At 49.7% G+C, this 18,870-nt stretch overlaps 1 protein-coding gene across 1 annotated transcript in view; it reads left to right on the forward strand.

Moving 5' to 3' along the window:
* The window catches only part of MSH6 (mutS homolog 6), a 142,662-nt gene that overhangs the window by 34,465 nt on the left and 89,327 nt on the right, over positions 1-18,870 (forward strand). The window contains exon 3 of the mRNA XM_032653392.1: positions 5,984-6,035. Within this exon, the coding sequence (XP_032509283.1) occupies positions 6,028-6,035 (8 nt within the window). The 5' untranslated portion in view covers positions 5,984-6,027. The remainder of the gene's footprint in view (positions 1-5,983; positions 6,036-18,870) is intronic.

Below are 18,870 nucleotides of genomic sequence, written 5' to 3' on the forward strand. Positions count from 1 at the left end.
CAGCCTGATGGATCTAAGACCCAACACATCTCTCTTCTCCTCTCTTTGTGCCCCACTGTTCTCCCAGTTACCCATCTGTAGTCTGAGCACTTGACTCCATGGGTCCCGGGGAACCTGCAATCTTACCCTTTTCCTCTGCCGCCCTACAAGCACACAGTAGTGAGAAGACTGTGCCAGGGGAGCATAGCCACTGCTAGTGGCTGAGCAACGTGAGAGACTGGGTCTTCTGGAGCCAGAAGCTGTAACCAAAGTGGTCAGATCAGAGGAGACGCTGACCCAGCCAGCAGACTCTGACCTGCAGTGGCTTAACCTCCATGTCTAATCTCTCCCGGTCCACTTAGTTCCTTGCCCCCAAAGCAATTTGTGGAGAAAACAAAGCTGTTTCCTCTTTGCTGTGCTTCTTGTACACACAGCCCAGTAGTTACTGATCCTCGTTGTATCAGTAATAATGAGTTTCTAGATTTGTATTGCAATTTCCAAGTACATTCACAAACATCATCACTAAGGGGCATATAACGAAAGATAGAGCTGTTGTGTATTAAGTATCCAGCCTCACAAATTACCACCTGGTTACTTTCATTCCGTAGGCCTCAGTCTTCTCATCTGTTAAATGGGATAGCAATAGAACCTATCTCCTCCAGTGACTGGGAGGATTGAATGAGGCTCAGTGCGGTGGCTGGCAGGTCGTGGTGATAGGGCAGAAACCTCACAGGGTGCCTGCAGGCTGGTTGGAGAGACATGTGGGGAAAAAGAAGTCTGCTTTTTTTGGGCTGCCTGGGCTTTTGTTAATAAATTTCCAGCGGGACGTTTCCGCCACTTGCCTTTTTTTAGAGACATGAAGAGAGGAGAATTGAAAACATTTCCTATGTTGAAATGAAAGGCACTATTTAATCTTGTCACCATCTGCCTGCGCTCCAGGCTGGGAGCCCACAGGCCCCGCTCCCTGTTTCCTAGCGACAGGCAGGCACACCTTCGCCATTAGAGAAAAACGCCCACTGCAAGGAATGCTTCTGCCCCAGGGAACTGGGAAAGAGGTGCCCCAGACCAGAAGGGGGCCCAGCCTTCCCTGGACGTTTGTCTTCAAACAGGCCACCCTGTTCTTCCTTCCCAGGGTCACAGAGCAGCAGGGCCAGCCCTTAATTTGCAAAGTCCTTGAGGGACCCTTGGTGCCCTGAGCCCCCTCGTCGTCCTCAGCAAAGCTCTAAGGCTGTCTTCATTTCCAAAATACCACAAATTGGGTGGCTTACAACAACAGAAATTTACTTCCTCACGGTACTGGAGGTCAGAAGTCCAAAATGAAGGTGTGGTTAGGGTTGGTCCCTTCCAGAGGCTTCCATGCCTGCCTCTAAGTTCCAGTGGCTCCCGCAAGCCGTGACATTTCTTGGCTTGTAGATGCGTCGCTCTCCTCACGTGGCTTTCCCCCTCTGTCTCTCTGTGTCCTCTCTCTGTCTCTTATAAGGACACTTATCATTGGGTTTAGGGCCCATCCTAATCCAGGATGACCACATCTTTCTATTTTTACCTTGATTACATCTGCAGAGACCCTCTTCTGAAATACGATCACCTCAGAAGATCTGAGGCTCCAGGTGGGCATATCTTTTGGGGGGAACCACTATTCAACCCACTGCAGAAACTGTCAAGTCTCCGGGGCTCCTCCTGTCCAGGTGAAAAAGTTTGATAAACTACCGTTAGAACAGTGTGTCGGATGCCCCTTGAGCCCACAGCGAAGGGGTGTATATTTTGAAAGTGGAGCTTGGGACAAGGCAACACCTAAACCAAAGAGGATGTAGCCCTCTTGGTGACATAACAGGTGTAGTGATTCCCCCAGGGAAATGCTTTCCGAGAAGGTGTCTTCCTGGTGACCCTGCTCAGCACAGGGCAGCAGCCATGCCTGTTCAGCTGTGCAAACGGGAGAGGCACACCTGCCCTGTCCTCCAGTTCCCCAGATATCCCCCTCTGATATTGAAACTGATGGCTGAAAACTGTCCATCTGAAATCCATCCTTTTAGTTCTTTTCCTTTTTAAAAAAACACACACAACAACAAAAAACTATCACGTGCACTTTTTTTTTTAATAGGTAATGCATTCTCCTAGTTTTAGCTTCCAAAGGAACAAAAGGATATTCTGTGAAGATTCTCCCTCCCACTCCTGTCTCCCAACCACCCGGTTCACCTCTCCAGAAACCACTGATATTTCAGTCTCATGTATTCTCCAGAGATGCATAAATAGAGATTTTCTTTTTCCCTTTACTGCATAAGTGGTAGCTACTAACACCCACTTTTGTAACTTGCTCTTTTCACCTTGCAATACATTCTGGGGATCTCTCCATAGCAGTCATATTTTTTTAAGTGGCAGAAGTAGCCACTGTGTGGAAATACTGCAGGGCACTACCCAGTGCCCTACTGATGGACACAGGGGCTGTTGCCTATGTTTCCTGCTGCTACAAACAGCTGCTGTGAATAACTTTGCATGTGCTTCGTGTCCTACACGGGTGAGAATAAATCTCTAGGGTAAAGTGCTAGGAGTTGCCAGGCTCCCCCTCCCTCCATCACAAACCTTCTGGACTCGCAGGCCCTCGGCTGAATGGCACAGCCTCCCGAGGGCCTGGCTGGTTTATTTTAAGATGGCAAGTGCTCTGCAGGTGGAAATGTGCCATGAGCTGAAGCTTCGCCTCCAGGCACAGTCTGTGTCGAGGTCCATGGACCCAGGGTGGGCTGGAGACTGCAGGCCTGGTCCCGGCTCCAGTTCTGCTCTGTGTGACTTTGGCAAATCATTCACCCTCTCTGGGACAGTGGGTACCTTAATCCCTGTCACTCCTTCTTTCCCAGTTTTGAGGATGAGATAGGCAAATGTGTTCCAGGGCTCACAGCGAGCTGCTCCAACAGCAATCACATCCTATTTATTACTAATAACAGTGGCTGTGAAATAGAGCGAACCCCATTTCACCCCTCCTGCTCGTATATTTCTTTCCAATCTTACGTCCTTGGCTCTCTGGAAAGAAGGATAAAGTTCAGGGAACGTCTTCCATTTTTGAATTACCTGGCCTGCCGGGGCAGTGTGGACCACAGACAGGCGGATCTGGGGGGTCTGGCCCCGCAGACCCCAAGGGTAGAGGAGTGTCCTGTGGGAGTTGCTATGGCCAGGTGAGGGGTGGGTGTCTGGGAGGACTTTCTGCCTGGAGGCCTTGAATACTGACAGCTAACATTTTCCTGGTACTTTACACTTTACAAAGTGCTTTCTCATATGCTTTCTCAGTTAATGTGTGATTCAGCCAAATTCTTAGTAACAGCGGATTTAAGCAGAAAAAGAATCTGGTGAATATTTAGGGTGGGAGCTCACAGAATTGCCTTCAATTTGAAGTATGCAGCTCAGAAGTCAGGTGGGAACCAGGAAAGAGGAGGTAAGGCCCCCATGGCCTCAGACACTAGATGTCACCCAGGCTGGACACAGGCCACCAGAGGCTGAGGTGACCTGTTAGCACAAATTGTCACCCCTGTTGCCCAGCTCAGACACTGTCTTGGGCCCACTGGGAGTGACCTCTGTGCTGCCCTTTCAAGTCACTCCAGGATGAGCGCCCCCTTCTGCCCTGGATGCCTGATGAGTGAACCCCAGGGCAGAGCCTGCACCCCGACTACCCTGGAGGTGGAAGTGGGTGGCGTTTTCAACTTCTCCAGTGGAAAGCCAGACGCTCCCATAAAGAGTTACAGAGGGGGATCCTCAGTCCTAAGAGGGGTGGGTCAGATGTAGGGCAGCAGAAGGGCAAGTGTTTATGACTATTTGCACAACAGTCTTAGGGTTTGGGTTACTCTATGCATATCTTATTTATAGAGGGATGCTGGGGGCGGGGTCTTTACCTGAATCGGGGCTACTGGGATCTTTATATCAAAATCTCTGCAGATCTGTCCTGACATCGTAGCTTACTGCTCACAATCAACATCCCGTTAGGGATGCAGTCCAGAGAGCCCTTCTAGAGCCTTCCTCCCCTAGAGAATTCAGAGGGATCATGGCCCAACCATCACCTTGAGTTTGGGCTTCCAGCTTTCAGAACTGTGAGGCATATTTCTGTTGTTTTAAGCTGTGTTTGTAGTGATTTGTTGACAGCCTTAGGAATCTAGATGACGGTGATTTGGTCACCCTAAAAGGTTTCCTGGCCACCGCCTATCTGGGCTCCAGCCTCATAGAGTCCCTCCCATCCCCCCCCAACTTATGATACCTCTGCCCTCAAGGGCCTGGATCTTGCAGCCCTCTCAGGGGTCCCCTCCTGGCTGGGAGGCCCACACTTCCCCTCTCCCAGCAGAGTCTCCTCACTAAGCTGCCACGTCAGGTAGGGGGCCAGCAGCTGGTCCAGGCGAGACCACCTGGGTCCCTTCCTTTCCTTCCGGGCCCCTGGGTCCCTAGCGCCCATGCTAAGAGCGATGTCTGTGGCTGGCACTGCTGGTGGAAGACATAGATCTTGGAAAAAAGGGCCCTTTGTGACTCTTGGGGCATTGCTGTGGCTTCCACGAGCTGTGGAAAAAATCGAAGAACCTGCAAGCCTAGCCTAGAAATGGTCTTCACAGGCTATGGGGCAGGGATTTCCTCCATCCGCTGGCTACTGGAGTTCTGCAGGCTGCGGTGCCCCAGGGGGTCTGCCTGGATGTGGTCCCTGGGGGTTGGTTAGGGAAGGAGGCTCTGAATGAATCCTGGGGCTCCAGGAGCCAGGACACCTGTGTGACCACTAGCGCATCGCTGAACTTTTCTATGCCTCAGCTGAGCCCTGCAAAATGAGAGCTTTGCCTTTGGTCACCCCTAAGTTCTCTTCTGGCACCAAAGGTCTGTAAGACCAAACCAGGTGCTGGGCTTTGGGGGTGGGGATGGTGTTTGTAGGGGAACAAAATTTGTCACCCCAAAATGTTTCTCTTTGGCATGAGGATCGATTTAGGCTGATTACTTCAAGGCCCAAAAGACCCAGGAAGAACCTTCGACCTTCCCCCTAACTGTCTAAAGAATGCACCTGTTGCAGGAAGGGAGCTGGCCCCATGGATGACTAGGGTATGAACTAGGTGTGTAGACAGGGAGGCACCCAGCAAATCTGTCTGTTAGAATTCCTCTCTGTGTCCTGCTGTCTCTGCAGGGCCCAGCAAACATTTGTTTACCAAACACTTGCTTTTCCTCTTTATGTCAGTTGCCTTCCTCCCCTTTGAGGTTTCAGATCACTACCCCCAACATCCTCTTTTGTCTTTAGCTGAAGATGGTATTTGAGGTGAGGGTTTCAGCAAGTTACTTAGTTTTCCTGGGTCTCTCCCATGTATACGTGTTATTAAACTTTTGTTTGATTTTTCTCCTGTTAATCTGTCTCGTATCAAGTTAATTGTTAGACTAGCCAGAACTTCTAAGGGTAGAGGAAACTGTCTTCCTCCCCAACAGTTTCAAAGGTAAATGAAAATCAAACCTGCCTGGAAGTACGTGCAGTCTAGTAAGGAAAGACAGACAGACAGACACTCAGCAGCAAAAGACATCCTCACAAGATGACAGGGAGAATAGGGACCCTCTCCAGCATCGGCTGTGCAGCCTAGACCCCAGCCTAGATGAGCAGCCTAGACCCCAGACAAATCACTAGGGACCCTGGAGTAGAACCCGGGGGGGTCCCAGCGTGCAGCCAGGGTGGAGTACCTCTCCTGGGGAGCAGGGCACTGGAGGACAGGGGACAGACCTCCCAGAGGGTGGGGAAATGGTACCTAAGGGAAGACAGACTTAGCTCCACCTCCTACCTAGGTGTCTGGGCTTTTATGGTATAAATTGGAATAAAGAAGAAGTGGACACTTGAAGAGTGGCTGGATGTGGTTTATATTGGAAAGGGCAGGAAGTAAGCTGGTTGAGAGCGTGAAGGAGCAGGGCTGAGCCACGGTGGACGGTGTCATCAAGCCGTCCTCTCTGCTATTATTATAATCTGCCTTTGGTATTTTATCAGATGACTGCAGTAAAGATTTATACTGTCTTTCAGTTACATTGGATGCCAGACTGAGGATTCCTTCAGTGTTGAGACTGATGTCAAGGTGAGCAGAAGCCAGCTGATCCCGGAGGTTGCAGGTGGGTGGAGCCTGCGTACACGGCAATGTGGCGGGGGCGGGGGAGGGGGGGTGCCCAGGTGGGGAACTGTGGAGTAAAGGCAAAGCGGTGGGCAAGCACTTTGTGTTCAGGGCTGAGAAAGAGCAATGTGGCCCAAGGTGCCAGTTTGTGGTGGTGAGGAGGGGGAGGGGAGGGTGGAGGTTACCTTCTGGAGCTGTTTCAGTGCCAGGCTAAGGGGTGTCTACTTGGCTTTTAAGCATGAGGAGACACTGCACGTGGAGGCACATGAGGTCATCAGTGTGGCAGAAGGTTCTTCAGGTCTGTGTGCCTCCTTCCCTCCCTCCTTTCATTGCTTCTTTCCACCGAGAACGAAACCGCCCTTCTCCTCAGATGAAACTCAAGCCCAGCCACATCTCAGACTGGGACTTGAACCCAGGGGATGGGACCCAAACCCACTGTCTTTTTAATTAAAACCGCTCACCTGGTCGGAAACTGCAGAACTCATCTCAGGACTTAATAAAGCTCAGGTTCTTTTGTCTCAGCACAGAAAGTATTCAGCGAGAAGCAAAGCCACAGGCAAGACGTGATTTATTAGTACAGGATGCTTGTGAGAGATACAAGTGGGCAGGCAAGGGAGTGCCACCCTGAGAACTTAGTGGGCTACAGTTTCATAATCAAAGGAACGTGGGGAGGGGGAGATGACCACCTTCTTCCTTTTTCTTTTACTCTTCCATCATTAACTCCTCCTACACATCGGGAGGGGGAGTTTTTGACCCTCTATGGCCCTGTCATGGTACTATGGAAATGAACAAAAAGGTGGTAACATATATTAAAATATGGTAAATCATCTCAGGTTTCAGTATAATGTTATCTTTTCCTTATATATTTGTTTGTAGTGCATGCAGAGAAGCATGTCCTAGGAATCATTAACTTACTGACCTCATTGGGCAGGATGTGGGTCTCATTCCACCATTGTTTTGTTTGGGGGCATGTCTCATGCTTCTATTGGCGGTTTTGTTGCTAAGCAAGGCCGCTTGGTTTAGCTGTTGAGCAAGCCCGCTTTCTTGAGTGATCGTTAACTTCCAGGGGACTCCCATACTTTTCTCTCTACTTACAGTCCCTTAGTGGGATTAACCATTTAATCACCTACTTTGTCTCTTTACCCTGTCCCTGTCAAGAACACCTATGGGAAATCAGTCTTGATGGAGGTTGCAGGAATCACAGTGAGATCCAGCCCCACCTTCTAGGAGCTCGCCTCTGGCTGGGGAGACCAATAGACAAGAAACATCCTCTAATGTGGTCTAGTGGGTGCACAGAACAAGTTGCCTGGGAGCACAGAGGAGGGATCCCCAAACTCAGCCTGACTTCTCAGAGCTGGGGTCAATTGAACTGAGTCTCAAAGAATGAGTCATTATTCCAGGCAAAGAAAGGAACAGAAAACACATCTGATGTGGGGAATGGTCATTGTTTGGGGTTGGGACTCTGGGGTATGTGTGTGTATGTGGGGAAGAGGAGGGGGGAGGTGAGCCTAGAAATACAGAGCATGACCAGATGGTAAAGGGCCTTGAATGCCCCACAAAGGACTCTACCCTTACCTCAGAGCCCTGGTAAAGGTCAAACACAGACAGACCTTTTCCCTTTTGCCCCTCACCAACTTCCAAGCTCTTTATCTCAGAATAATCAGCTAAGATTAGAACTGTTTGTCCCCCTGAAACTAGCTAGACACAGATGAGCGTTACCTGTTCAGCTAATCGATACTTCTACTGATTACAAACACAAATCTAACTGTAAATCACCCCACCTTTAACTCATAGTTACAACTTGTAATCACCTCACTTGTAACGCCTCCCTATCAAAGTCTAAGGCAAACCACTGAGACACTCTGATCTTCGCATCCGGGAGGTGCTAACTTATTGCAATATCCTGGATAAGCTAATCTCCTTACAGGTCCAGTTTTTGTCTTTGACACCATGATACGCTTGCTTTTTCCAACTTCCTATCCCCTAGAAGTGTCTTCTAGGGGATAGGTGAGAAAAATATTCTTTATTCCTATTTTATGCTTGGGGGAAAAAATGACACTCTAGGATGTTAAAAGCAACTTTCACAAGATCACAAAACAGGAGTGGACCCGAGTCTAGAGTCTGGGTTTCCTGATTCCTGCGACTTCTAAGGCTGATGTCTGCTTCCAGCTCTGAAATCAGAGCCAGCCCAAGCCAGACTGGTAGCTTCTGCTCTTGAGATCAGGGTCTGTCACACTGTGGCAGGGTCCTCTCCTCATCTGCCATAATCCCAGGACTGGACCATGTGTGATGATCCTAAAGCCCTGGAGCTAAAAGGGCTCTTGAGAGGTGATGTGGTCCAGGCTCCATTTTTCAGAATTGACAACAGACTCGTGAGGTTTAGTGACTTGTCCAAGGTCACACAGCAAAACAGGTCCTCCATAGAGCAGGGGTTAGTGGTGAGAGTGGGGAAGACACTTCAGGAGGAGATGTGACCTCTGACCTTGCAAGTTACCTCCTGGCACCTGGATCAGCAGCTGGGATACACCCTTCTCTGGGCCATGCCTCAACCCATTCCTCCCAACCAGTTCTCAGGGTTTGGAGGGAAGCTTTCCCTCCAGTTTGATAGTTCAGCCCATTCAAATAAGCTGCCTAGCATCTCCCAGCCCCACAACTGCAAAGTGGAGTCTGTACGTACACTGACCCCTAAACTAGTTGTTGAGGTTTTGAAGGGCCAGAAATGGGTTGTTTCTAGGAAGGGGATCTGTGGTCAGCTGATAAATGGCCCCCAAAGATATCCAAAGATGTCCTCATTCCTGAAATCTGTGAATGTATTACTTTAAATGGCAGAGGGACTTTGCAGGTGTGATTTAAAGATTTTGAGATGGGGAGATTATCCTGGATTATCTGAGTGTGCCCTGAATACAATCACAAGTGTCCATGTAAGAGGAAGGCAGAGGGGGATATGATGATGGAAGAGGTGGAAGAGATGTGATGACAGAACCAAGAGGTCAGAGTAATGCAAGGAAGGGGTCATGAGCCAAGGAGTACAAGTAGCTTCCAGAAGCTGGAAGATGCCAGGAAACAGATTCTCCCCTTGAGCCTCCGGAAGGAACCAAACCTGCTGACATCTTCATTTTAGCCCTAAAAGGATCATCTTGGACTTTCAGCCTCCAGGACCGTAAGAGGCTAACCCACCTCCGCCACTGCCTCGCGATTGTAAACTCTGCCCCTCCCCCAAGAATGCAGAGAAAGCCTGGGCAGGGTGACCCCAATTCACGCTTGGGCTCACACTGTCCTTTCTCTGTCCTGAGACCTCTCCCCAACCAGGCTGCGACTCCTGGAGTGTGGCGTGGCACAATATATGGCTTTGCTAAATAATACTATACCCCACATTTGTAGACTCTACCTTCTCTGTGTCCTTTCCCAGGTACAATCTAATTTTTTTTTTTTTTTTTGGTTGCATTGGGTCTTGATGGCCGCGCCTGGGCTTTCTCTAGTTGTGGCGAGCGGGGGCTACTCTTCGTTGCGGTGCGCGGGCTTCTCATTGCAGTGGCTTCTCTTGTTGCAGGGCACGGGCTCTAGGCACGCGGGATTCGGTAGTTGTGGCTCGCAGGCTCTAGAGTGCAGGCTCGGTAGTTATGGCGCACGGGCTTAGCTGCTCTGTGGCATGTGAGATCTTCCCGGACCAGGGCTCGAACCCGTGTCCCCTGCATTGGTAGGTGGATCCTAAACCACTGTGCCACCAGGGAAGTCTCCAGTCTAATTTGATTGACACCATTGTCCCAGAAGGTAGGCAGAAATCATTGCCACCATTTAGAGACAAGGAAATTGAGATTCACAGAAGCCACGTGGCTTGCGTGGGTCACACAACCCATAAGGGGCAGGATTCTGCACTGGAACATGAGATTTTTTCTTTCTATCCCACTGTGCTCCCTCATCGGGTTAACAACTTTTAAAAACAGTATCACCACCCCTTCCAAAAAGAGCCCACTCTCTAATTTTCTTTCCATTTTGAAAGCGCAGGCCCCATTTGCAGACAACCTTGAGCTGGAAATAGCACAGTATCAGAATGATGTATTGGGATGATTTCCTCAGGCTTCAGGGTGGGTTCCTGGGATTCAGGATTCGCATTAACCACTAATCTTGAGCTCGTTCTTCCTGAAAAGGACTCTGGTAAGGATAATTGGTGCACATTCATCACCAAGGCCACTTTTCTATAAATGCAGAGCCTGAAGGCCCAGCTCTCACTATTCTGATTAACACTGCTCCTTGCAAAGAAAGAAAAACGGCCTTTGATTAGCTTCTGCCCCAACTCGGAGAGAGGCCAGTCCAATCAAAAACCACTTCAGCTAAGGGAGAAATGGATGTCACAGAGCAGTGGTCTCCCGATCCCAATTGACTTTTCCTTTTCAATTTCTCTTTCATTTAATAACCTCTTCTTCTGAAATGACTGATGTCACTGTCCTGCATCCAGGGGCTCTCTCAGCTAAAGTATCCGAGGCGTAGAGCGAAGAGCAACTGTCCATCTATCACAAGGCGTGCCGTACCTTCCCACAAAACCTGAATTGAGCACTTCCTGGGTACCCACGGCATGCTTCAAGCCTATCTTGATGCCCAGGGAAGCCAAGACAAGGTCCCTGCCCTCGAGGAACTCACAGGCCTGGGGAAGAAGGGGGAGCGAACACACAAGAAGAAATACAAGAAAAACAAATGTCTGGGCCTCCAGTGCGCTCCATGTGTCAGGCCCCAGGGAAATAGCAGTAAATGGACAGATAAAAATTCCTGCATCCTGGACGGAAGAGAGACATAAGTAAACTATAGAGTCAGTTAGAAGACAGTGAGCGTCATTGTGGGGGGCTAGGGGGCAGATCAAGCAGTGGGCAGGGTAAGGAAGGGTTGTAATTTTAAAGGGGGTGCTTGAGTCAAGGTCAAAGGGAGGTGAGGGAGCAAGCCCTGAAGATACCTGGGGAAGATGTTCTGGGAAAAGGGAACGGAGGAATGGAAGGATCTGAGCCAAGGGCAGGTGTGGAATTTCTGAGAAACAGTAAGTTTAGAAAGTAGGCACTTTCTTGGCCAGGGGTTGTGAGACGGGAAGGGCCCTTTTTAAAAGGAGTTACTCTAGGCAGCAGTATAGGTAATCCTCTCTGAGCCTCCATTTCAGTTCTCTGTTCGGTTCCAGTGAGGCTGGAAGTTTGCTGGGGGAGGAGCGTGGGAGGTGGTAGGTCACAGAGGTGAGGAGGAGGGGCAAATCACCTGGGGGTCTTAGCAGCCGTTTTGCTCTTCAACGGACACCAGTGAAAGGTTAGGCGCAGGGGAGAAATGTGATCACATGTTGGTTCTAAAGGGATTACTCTGTATTAGGAATAGTCTGGACTATTCTAAGGGTAGAAGAAGGGGGAGAAGTTAGTATTGATACAATAGGGTTGATAAGTATATGCGTAATGTTTCTAGTTTCCAAAGTGGCTGTGCATTTTGCATTCCCACCAGCAATGTATGAGAGTTCACTTGTCAACACTTGGTGTTATCAGTCTTTAGTTTTAGCCATTTGAGTGTGTGTATAGTAGTATCTCGTGATTTTAATTATTTTTCCTGGATGACTAATGACGTTGAGCATCTTTTCATGTGTTTGCAGTAGAGAGCTGCTGGGGGTTTGGAGCAGGGTGGTGGCTGCAGAGATGACGAGAAGGGTCTGAGTCTGGATATAAGAGATCTGGAAAGAGGAGTGGGGTGATGTACTTCAGATGGGAGAGCCAAGGGGCTCTAGAGCTGGCATCCTTCCTGAGTCCTGTAGGAGAAGGAACCACATCCAGACAAATTATATCTCTGCTAGAATTTTTGTCCCCAATATCCCTCTTCCCCTTCTTCTGAGGTGACAGAGCCCTGATTTGGGCTGGGCACATGGCTATCCAGAATGTACTTCCCAGCCTCCCTTGCAGCTAGGAGAGGCCAGGTGACTAAGTTTTGGTCAATAAGATGTGAACAAAGGAGTTGAGGGCAGCTTCCAGAGCCTTCTTTAAAGGACAGCTGGCATGTACTCTTCCCTTAATGTCCTCTCCCTCCGGCCTTTTGCCTTGAACATGAAAACCACTATAGGCTCTACCTTCAAGATGGTAGATTCCAGAACTAAAAGGATGCTGAGCCCCGGGCACCATGGAGTGCTCTGTCAGCCCTAGACCACCACCTACTGACTTCTTGAATGAGAGAGAGGGGAAAATACATTTCTAGTTGGTTTCAACCATCTTTATTTTATTGTTGGTGATGCTCTCAGAGAACCTAATCTAAACTGATATGTCAACCAACAGTGCCTGTTGTCAAGAGCTTCTTGGAGGAAGGGGTACATACACTTAGCCTCCAGGTGGGTAGGATTTAGAGAATCAGTGGCCAAGGTGGTGGGCACTCTAGCCTGAGGCAGGATGAGAAGTGGGCCTGGCTTGGGGGTGAGACTACAGAGGAGAATCTGCGCTGTGTTAAATGGCCCCTGCAGAAAGGCTACCCCCGTGTTTAACTTAAATGTATCACATTGCAGTTTAAACCCCCTTCCCTTATTCACAGGGAATAAGCCTGGCTTCACTGTTGGAAAGCTGAGCCTCTGTGTACCCTTAGACGTGATTAAATGCCACCATACCTCTCCACACAGCCAGCCAGCCAGGCCGAGCTCAGTCCTAACCTTCCTCAGTCCTAACCATCTGGTTCTCTAAATACGTTATTTTCATCCCCAAAGTCCAGCTCCCAGACCAGACAGAGTGAGCTGGCCAGGGCAGGAAGCCCATCTCCTCCCTCAGCATCCTCCCGGGCCTGACCTGCTGGGCTCTCGCTGGTAGAATAGCTCTGTCCTTCTCCAGGCCACCTCCCAGACTCTCCCTGTTACTCTGCACCAGAGAAGCCGGGCACCAAGCACGGGACCCTCTGGCAGCTGAGCCAGGCTGAGTATATGGCAGAGCTGCCCGGCAGGGGCCTCCTGTCTTCTCGTTCCTGCCTCCCAGAAGCCTCCCTGATGTCAATTATCTGAGATGCAGGACCACCCACCACCAGAACGCCCAATCCCAGAGCCCAGAGAACATCTTTGTTTCTCAGACACCCATCCAGATGCTGAGGATTTTCTGCACCCAGACATGCAAAACAAAAAAGTGTTCTTATTTGCATGTGGACTCCATCAGAGCGCTGTGCCGGCATTGCACCGGGAAGAGCGGGACAGCTTTTCTCTCGAGGTCGATCGAGGTGCCTTGGACCCTGGTCAAGGATGCCTGGGTGCTGGTTCTGTTCACTGTGGAGACAGTGGGAGGCAGACAGGGAGGAAGGAAGGAGGCGGAAACGAGAGGCACTGCCCTCCGCCCAGGATCCGTGGGTTCCTGTGGTGAGTGTGGTTCCTTTCTTCCACCAAGGGTGCCTCTAGAAGGCAAATTGGATTCTTTTCTAATAATCAAATTTTGATTACTCAGAAGTCAGTCTAGCCTCCTCTCCAAGCTTCTGGTGAGTATGAGATGAGCAAGAGAGTTACACAGATGATATGAGTCCAGCTGAAAATGAAGAAACTGGGGCTTTAGGTAGCAGTACAGCCTCGTCTCAGAGACTTTGAAGCTTTTGCTTGGGCTTTTTGAAATACTGTCAGTAACCCATAACACCCCCTACCCCCATTCCCTCCCTGACTCGTGCTCAGGGCCCAGCTTGAGAACCGTCGCCAAGTCCAAGAAATGCCTCTGGGACAGCAGCTCTTCGAGCAGGTGTTTCAGGGCCTCACTTGGGGGTATCCTAGGGTCCCCCAACCATCTGCAGTGCATCAGGGTGAGTCCTGATCTGGGGCTTCCCATTCCTAGAAATTCCAGCAAAGTTCTTCGAACGCCCAGAGATGCTGATTGTGGGAAAAGTATGTGTATGTGCAGTGGAGGGTGGGGGGAGGAGCTTGGGTTTCTTGAGGAAGCTAATTTTATGACTAATTAAATCTGAGACGATGTGGAGAATCCTAGCACTGATTTGCAGCACTCCTCACGATGCTCTTCACACCTTCAGTTTACCCAAAGGGCAGGTTTTTTTTTTTTTTGCGGTACGCGGGCCTCTCACTGTTGTGGCCTCTCCCATTGCAGAGCACAGGCTCCGGACGCGCAGGGTCAGCGGCCATGGCTCACGGGCCCAGCCGCTCCGCGGCATGTGGGATCCTCCCGGACCCAGCACGAACCCGCGTCCCCTTCATCGGCAGGTGGACTCTTAAACACTGCGCCACCAGGGAAGCCCCCAGGTGATTCTTATAAGGCTCAGGGAAGTCTAAGGACCTCAGCTGCAGGGACACACTTGCAGGAAACATGCAGCCAGTGATTGCTTTTGCAGTTCACTCTTTACACAGCCCTTCCGACCTGTGGATTCCTTCTTTTGATGCGTTAATGGGCATTTGGGGGAAACAGGGAGCTACTTGATCTCAATAACACTTTGTATAACTCTGTTCTGATAAATATTTTATAGTTTAGCTTCAGAGGTCAATTTGATTTAGCTATATCTGGTGAAGACATTCAATTTTTTTTTATCCTTTTAGCTAGAAAGGCTGCCATTGTAAAGTTGCCCTGTGCTCCTCTGTCGGTCACCCCCTGCAGACCCCCAGTGCGCCCTGTGCTCAAGCAGATGTAGTGTGGTTTGTGCCCTTTGTTCTGGGTGAAAGGTGTATGCCGGGGTGTTTTGGTTTTTGTCTTTTTAGTTTTGCAAGACAAGAGTTTGTGCCGCCCTGTGCTTAGAGCTCTAAATCCGACTGCTGGTGGGGATGGAGCGAGGGCATATTTGCATAGAGAGTCTGGGGAGGGTAGCTGTGTGTCTGGGTTTGGGTTGGACCATTCCGTGTGTGCCCAGTATGCTGATGATACATTACAGCGCCCCCTTCCAACTCATTTGCCACTTTGGACAACAAATTATAAGGACACCATTGCAGGAGCCTCTTGGGAAGCAAAGGATCAATATTCTGACCCCTTTCTTTTTGAGGATAAGTTTTCCTTAAAAAGTTCTGTGGCCTGGGGTACCCTGACTGAGATCATAAGATGACACGGGAGGTGGGGTGGGGGGGCTTCCCTGGTGGCGCAGTGGTTAAGAATCCGCCTGCCAATGCAGGGGACACAGGTTCAAGCCCTAGTCCGGGAAGATCCCACATGCCGCGGAGCAACTAAGCCCGTGCGCCACAACTACAGAGGCTGTGCCCTAGAGCCTGAGAGCCACAACTACTGAGCCCATGTGCCACAACTGCTGAAGCCCACGCACCTAGAGCCTGTGCTCCACAACAAGAGAAGCCACTGAAATGAGAAGCCTGCACGCCTCAACGAAGAGTAGCCCCCGCTCGCCACAACTAGAGGAAACCCAGGCACAGCAATGAAGACCCAATGCAGCCAAAAATAAATAAATAAATAGATAGATAGATAAATAAATAAATAAATATTTTAAAAAAGGAAGATGACACAGGGGACCCCAGGGAGCTCCTTGGAAGGGAATGGGAAGGCTGCATGCAGGTCCAACGCCGGCGTGGAGCGGACCACTTCTGGGTATTACGTGGCCCTGGGGCTGCAAACCTCTCCCAGCACCCCAGCCCCACTGGCTCTGTGTGCCTGTGTGTCCACCCTACGTGCTTCCACTCATTCATTCATTCGTTCAGGCATGTTTACTGCACCTGTCCTGTGCCAGGCTCTGATCCCGCTGAGGGACACAGCAATGAAAAATAAATACCTTACCTTACTGGAGATTGTTTTCTAGTGAGAGTCGTAGGACATTTTTTAAAGGAGCAAGTAAAATACTGTGTCATACGGTATTAAGTGTGATCGAGGAAAACGAGTCAGAGTAAAGGGGGGCGGGCAGTTATTTTACATTAAGTGGTAAGGGGAGGCCTAAGGGAAGGGAAGCTGCTGGGAGAGTTCCAGGCAGAAGGCGCAGCAGTGCAGGGGCAGGACAGGCTTCTCCGGTCACAGTGTAGCTGGAGACGGGGGCGGGGGTGGGGTGGGGGATGCGGGCGGGGCGGGCCTTGTAAGCAGTCGGAGAGGAAGGCAGGAAGGTAATGAAATGTTCCTTTTTATACTGTCAGGGAGGAAAAATATGTTTTTCCTCTATCCTTTGAAGTTTTTGGCTGGAGCCCCTGTAATAAAAGACAGATTGAGAAAAGCATACACATTTATCTAATGTAAGTTCTGCATGACTCAGGAGCCTTCTTAAGGAAATGAGAAACTGAAGAAGCAGTTAAGCCTGAGTGTTTTAATGCTGGGTTTGGTGAAGAGTACAAAGTCGTGAGGAAACATCATGGGACTGATGGGGTTTAGGACACACTCCCCCAAAATGCAGCACCTTGGCATACTACATATCTTAACCTCAAAGAGTTTGAGAAATAGCAGAAGCAAGAAGGTCACTCTGACACCCACCCCTTCGCCCTTCTTCCCTGAGAACAGCAGAAGGTACATGTGAAAGGTACCCTCCCCGTACCAGCAGGAAGGGAGGCATCCTTATCACCAGAGTCAGGGAATTTAGGGCTTAGAAGGCTATATAAACGAACCTTGTTTCTCCTTCACCATTAACTGCCTCCAATCCAAGCCCTTTGGTCAATTCTTTACAAATGTATTGTTTCCTGTCTAAAAGGTATAAACGCTGTCTGCTCTGGTCACTTCTTTGAGTCTCATATCTTTGTGGGGCTCTCCTACGTACACACCTAATTAACTTTGTCTTTCTCCTGTTAATCTTTTTGTTATAAGAGGGTCTCAGCCGAGAGCTTAGAAAGGTAGAGGGAAAATTACTGCTCCTCCCTCACAGGACAAAGCAGGTATAAGCTCAGGGTAGTAACTGGGGGAAACTCAACAGGGCTTGTTCGTTAGGATTCTTCTGGGTGTCCGTCTGTCTTGGAGATGAAGCTGCTCTTTCCTCTGGGTACAGGGAGGGTACCTCGCAGGAGGGTCTTATGACCTGCTTCAGGAGAGAAGAGTGGGGCAAGGTCAGAGTGAACTTCCTGCATCTGCGATTTTCTCAAATTCCTTCAGCTTAAAATCTTCAATACATATACCAACGTGCTGTATTTTGGGGTAGCATGTTCTAAACCCTGTCAGTACTTAGCAGAACTTTGAATACAGAAATAACATAATCTAACAGGAAACCCCTGTACAAACTTTTATAGCAGCTTTATTTGTAGTAGCCAAAAGCTATAAGCAACTCAGATAACCTTTAAAATGTGAATGTTTAGGGCTTCCCTGGTGGCGCAGTGGTTGAGAGTCTGCCTGCCGATGCAGGGGACACGGGTTCGTGCCCCGGTCTGGGAAGATCCCACATGCCGCGGAGCGGCTGGGCCCGTGAGCCATGGCCGCTGAGCCTGCGCGTCCGGAGCCTGTGCTCCGCAACGGGAGAGGCCACAACAGTGAGAGGCCCGCGTACCGAAAAAAAAAAAAAAAAAAAAAGTGAATGTTTAAACAAACTGATATATCCACAACAATGGACTAATACTTTGTGATAAAAAGGAACAGACTGGGGCTTCCCTGGTGGCGCAGTGGTTGAGAGTCCGCCTGACGATGCGTGGGGACGCGGGTTTGTGCCCCGGTTCGGGAGAATCCCACATGCCGCGGAGCGACTGGGCCCGTGAGCCATGGCCGCTGGGCCTGCACGGCCGGAGCCTGTGCTCCGCAGCAGTGGGAGGCCTGTGTACCGCAAAAAAAAAAAAAGGAACAGACTGTTAATACACATAACAGCTTGGACGAATCTCCAGGAAATGATGCTGGTTGAAAAAAGCCAATCCCTAAGAGCTATATACTATAATTTAGATAACATTCAAAACGACAAAGTTATATAGACAGAGAAGAGATTATTGGCTGCCAGAAGACCAGGGTGTGGATGAGTGTGGGCGTGGCTATAGAAGGGCAACAGGTGAGATCCTTGTGGTGATGGATAGAACTATTCTGCCTCTTGACTGTACCAGTATCAGTATCCTGGGTGTGATATTGTATCAGAGCTTGGCAAGGTGTTACCATTGGTGGAAACTGGATAAAGTACACGTGGATATCTAATGGGATCTCTCCATATTACTTATGACTATACATAAAACGATCTCAAGGGCTTCCCTGGTGGCACAGTGGTTAAGAATCTGCCTGCCAATGCAGGGAACATGGGTTCGAGGCCTGGTCGGGAAGATCCCACATGCTACGGAACCCCTTGCGCCTAGAGCGTGTGCTCTGCAACAAGAGAAGCCACTGCAGTGAGAAGCCCGCGCACCACAACAAAGAGTAGCCTCCGCTCCCCGCAACTAGAGAAAGCCTGTGTGCAGCAACGAAGACCCAATGCAGCCAAAAATAAATAAATTTATTTAAAAAAATTTTTTAATGATTTTACCAAAATTATTTTTTAAAAATTACAACCTCTTCTCTGTGTAGGATCATCAAAACCACCTTGGAACTGTTCTGTGAAGCCACTCCATCGACTCCCTTTGTTATATAAATGTGAAACTTCTGGGCCTCTCAGGCACTCTTGATTGGCTCCTCTCACCTTTTGTATGCAGAGAAATAGGAGATAATTTGCATAAGGAGCCCCAGGGCATTCTGGTAGGGAAGGTAGTAGTACCCTAACTCCTACTGTCTGATGTGGCCATAGACCAAAGTCTACAGACTGCAAGGAACCCCAAGGTCTCCATGAGGGTCAACAGGACCCACAGAGACTGAGGCTGGAAGGCCCTCTGGACCCAGCCACACCAGTGCAGTGATGCACTGCAGGAACCATGAAGAGATCCGTTAGGGAGATTCTGTAATGGAGAGAGCCTGACCCGGGAGGCCAGGTGTGGGCCCCTGCAAAGGCCAGCAGAGGTGCGGGCCTGAGTCAGTGGACAAGTTTAGTT

Source organism: Phocoena sinus, chromosome 13 (assembly GCF_008692025.1).
Source record: "Phocoena sinus isolate mPhoSin1 chromosome 13, mPhoSin1.pri, whole genome shotgun sequence".
Lineage (NCBI taxonomy): Eukaryota > Metazoa > Chordata > Mammalia > Artiodactyla > Phocoenidae > Phocoena > Phocoena sinus.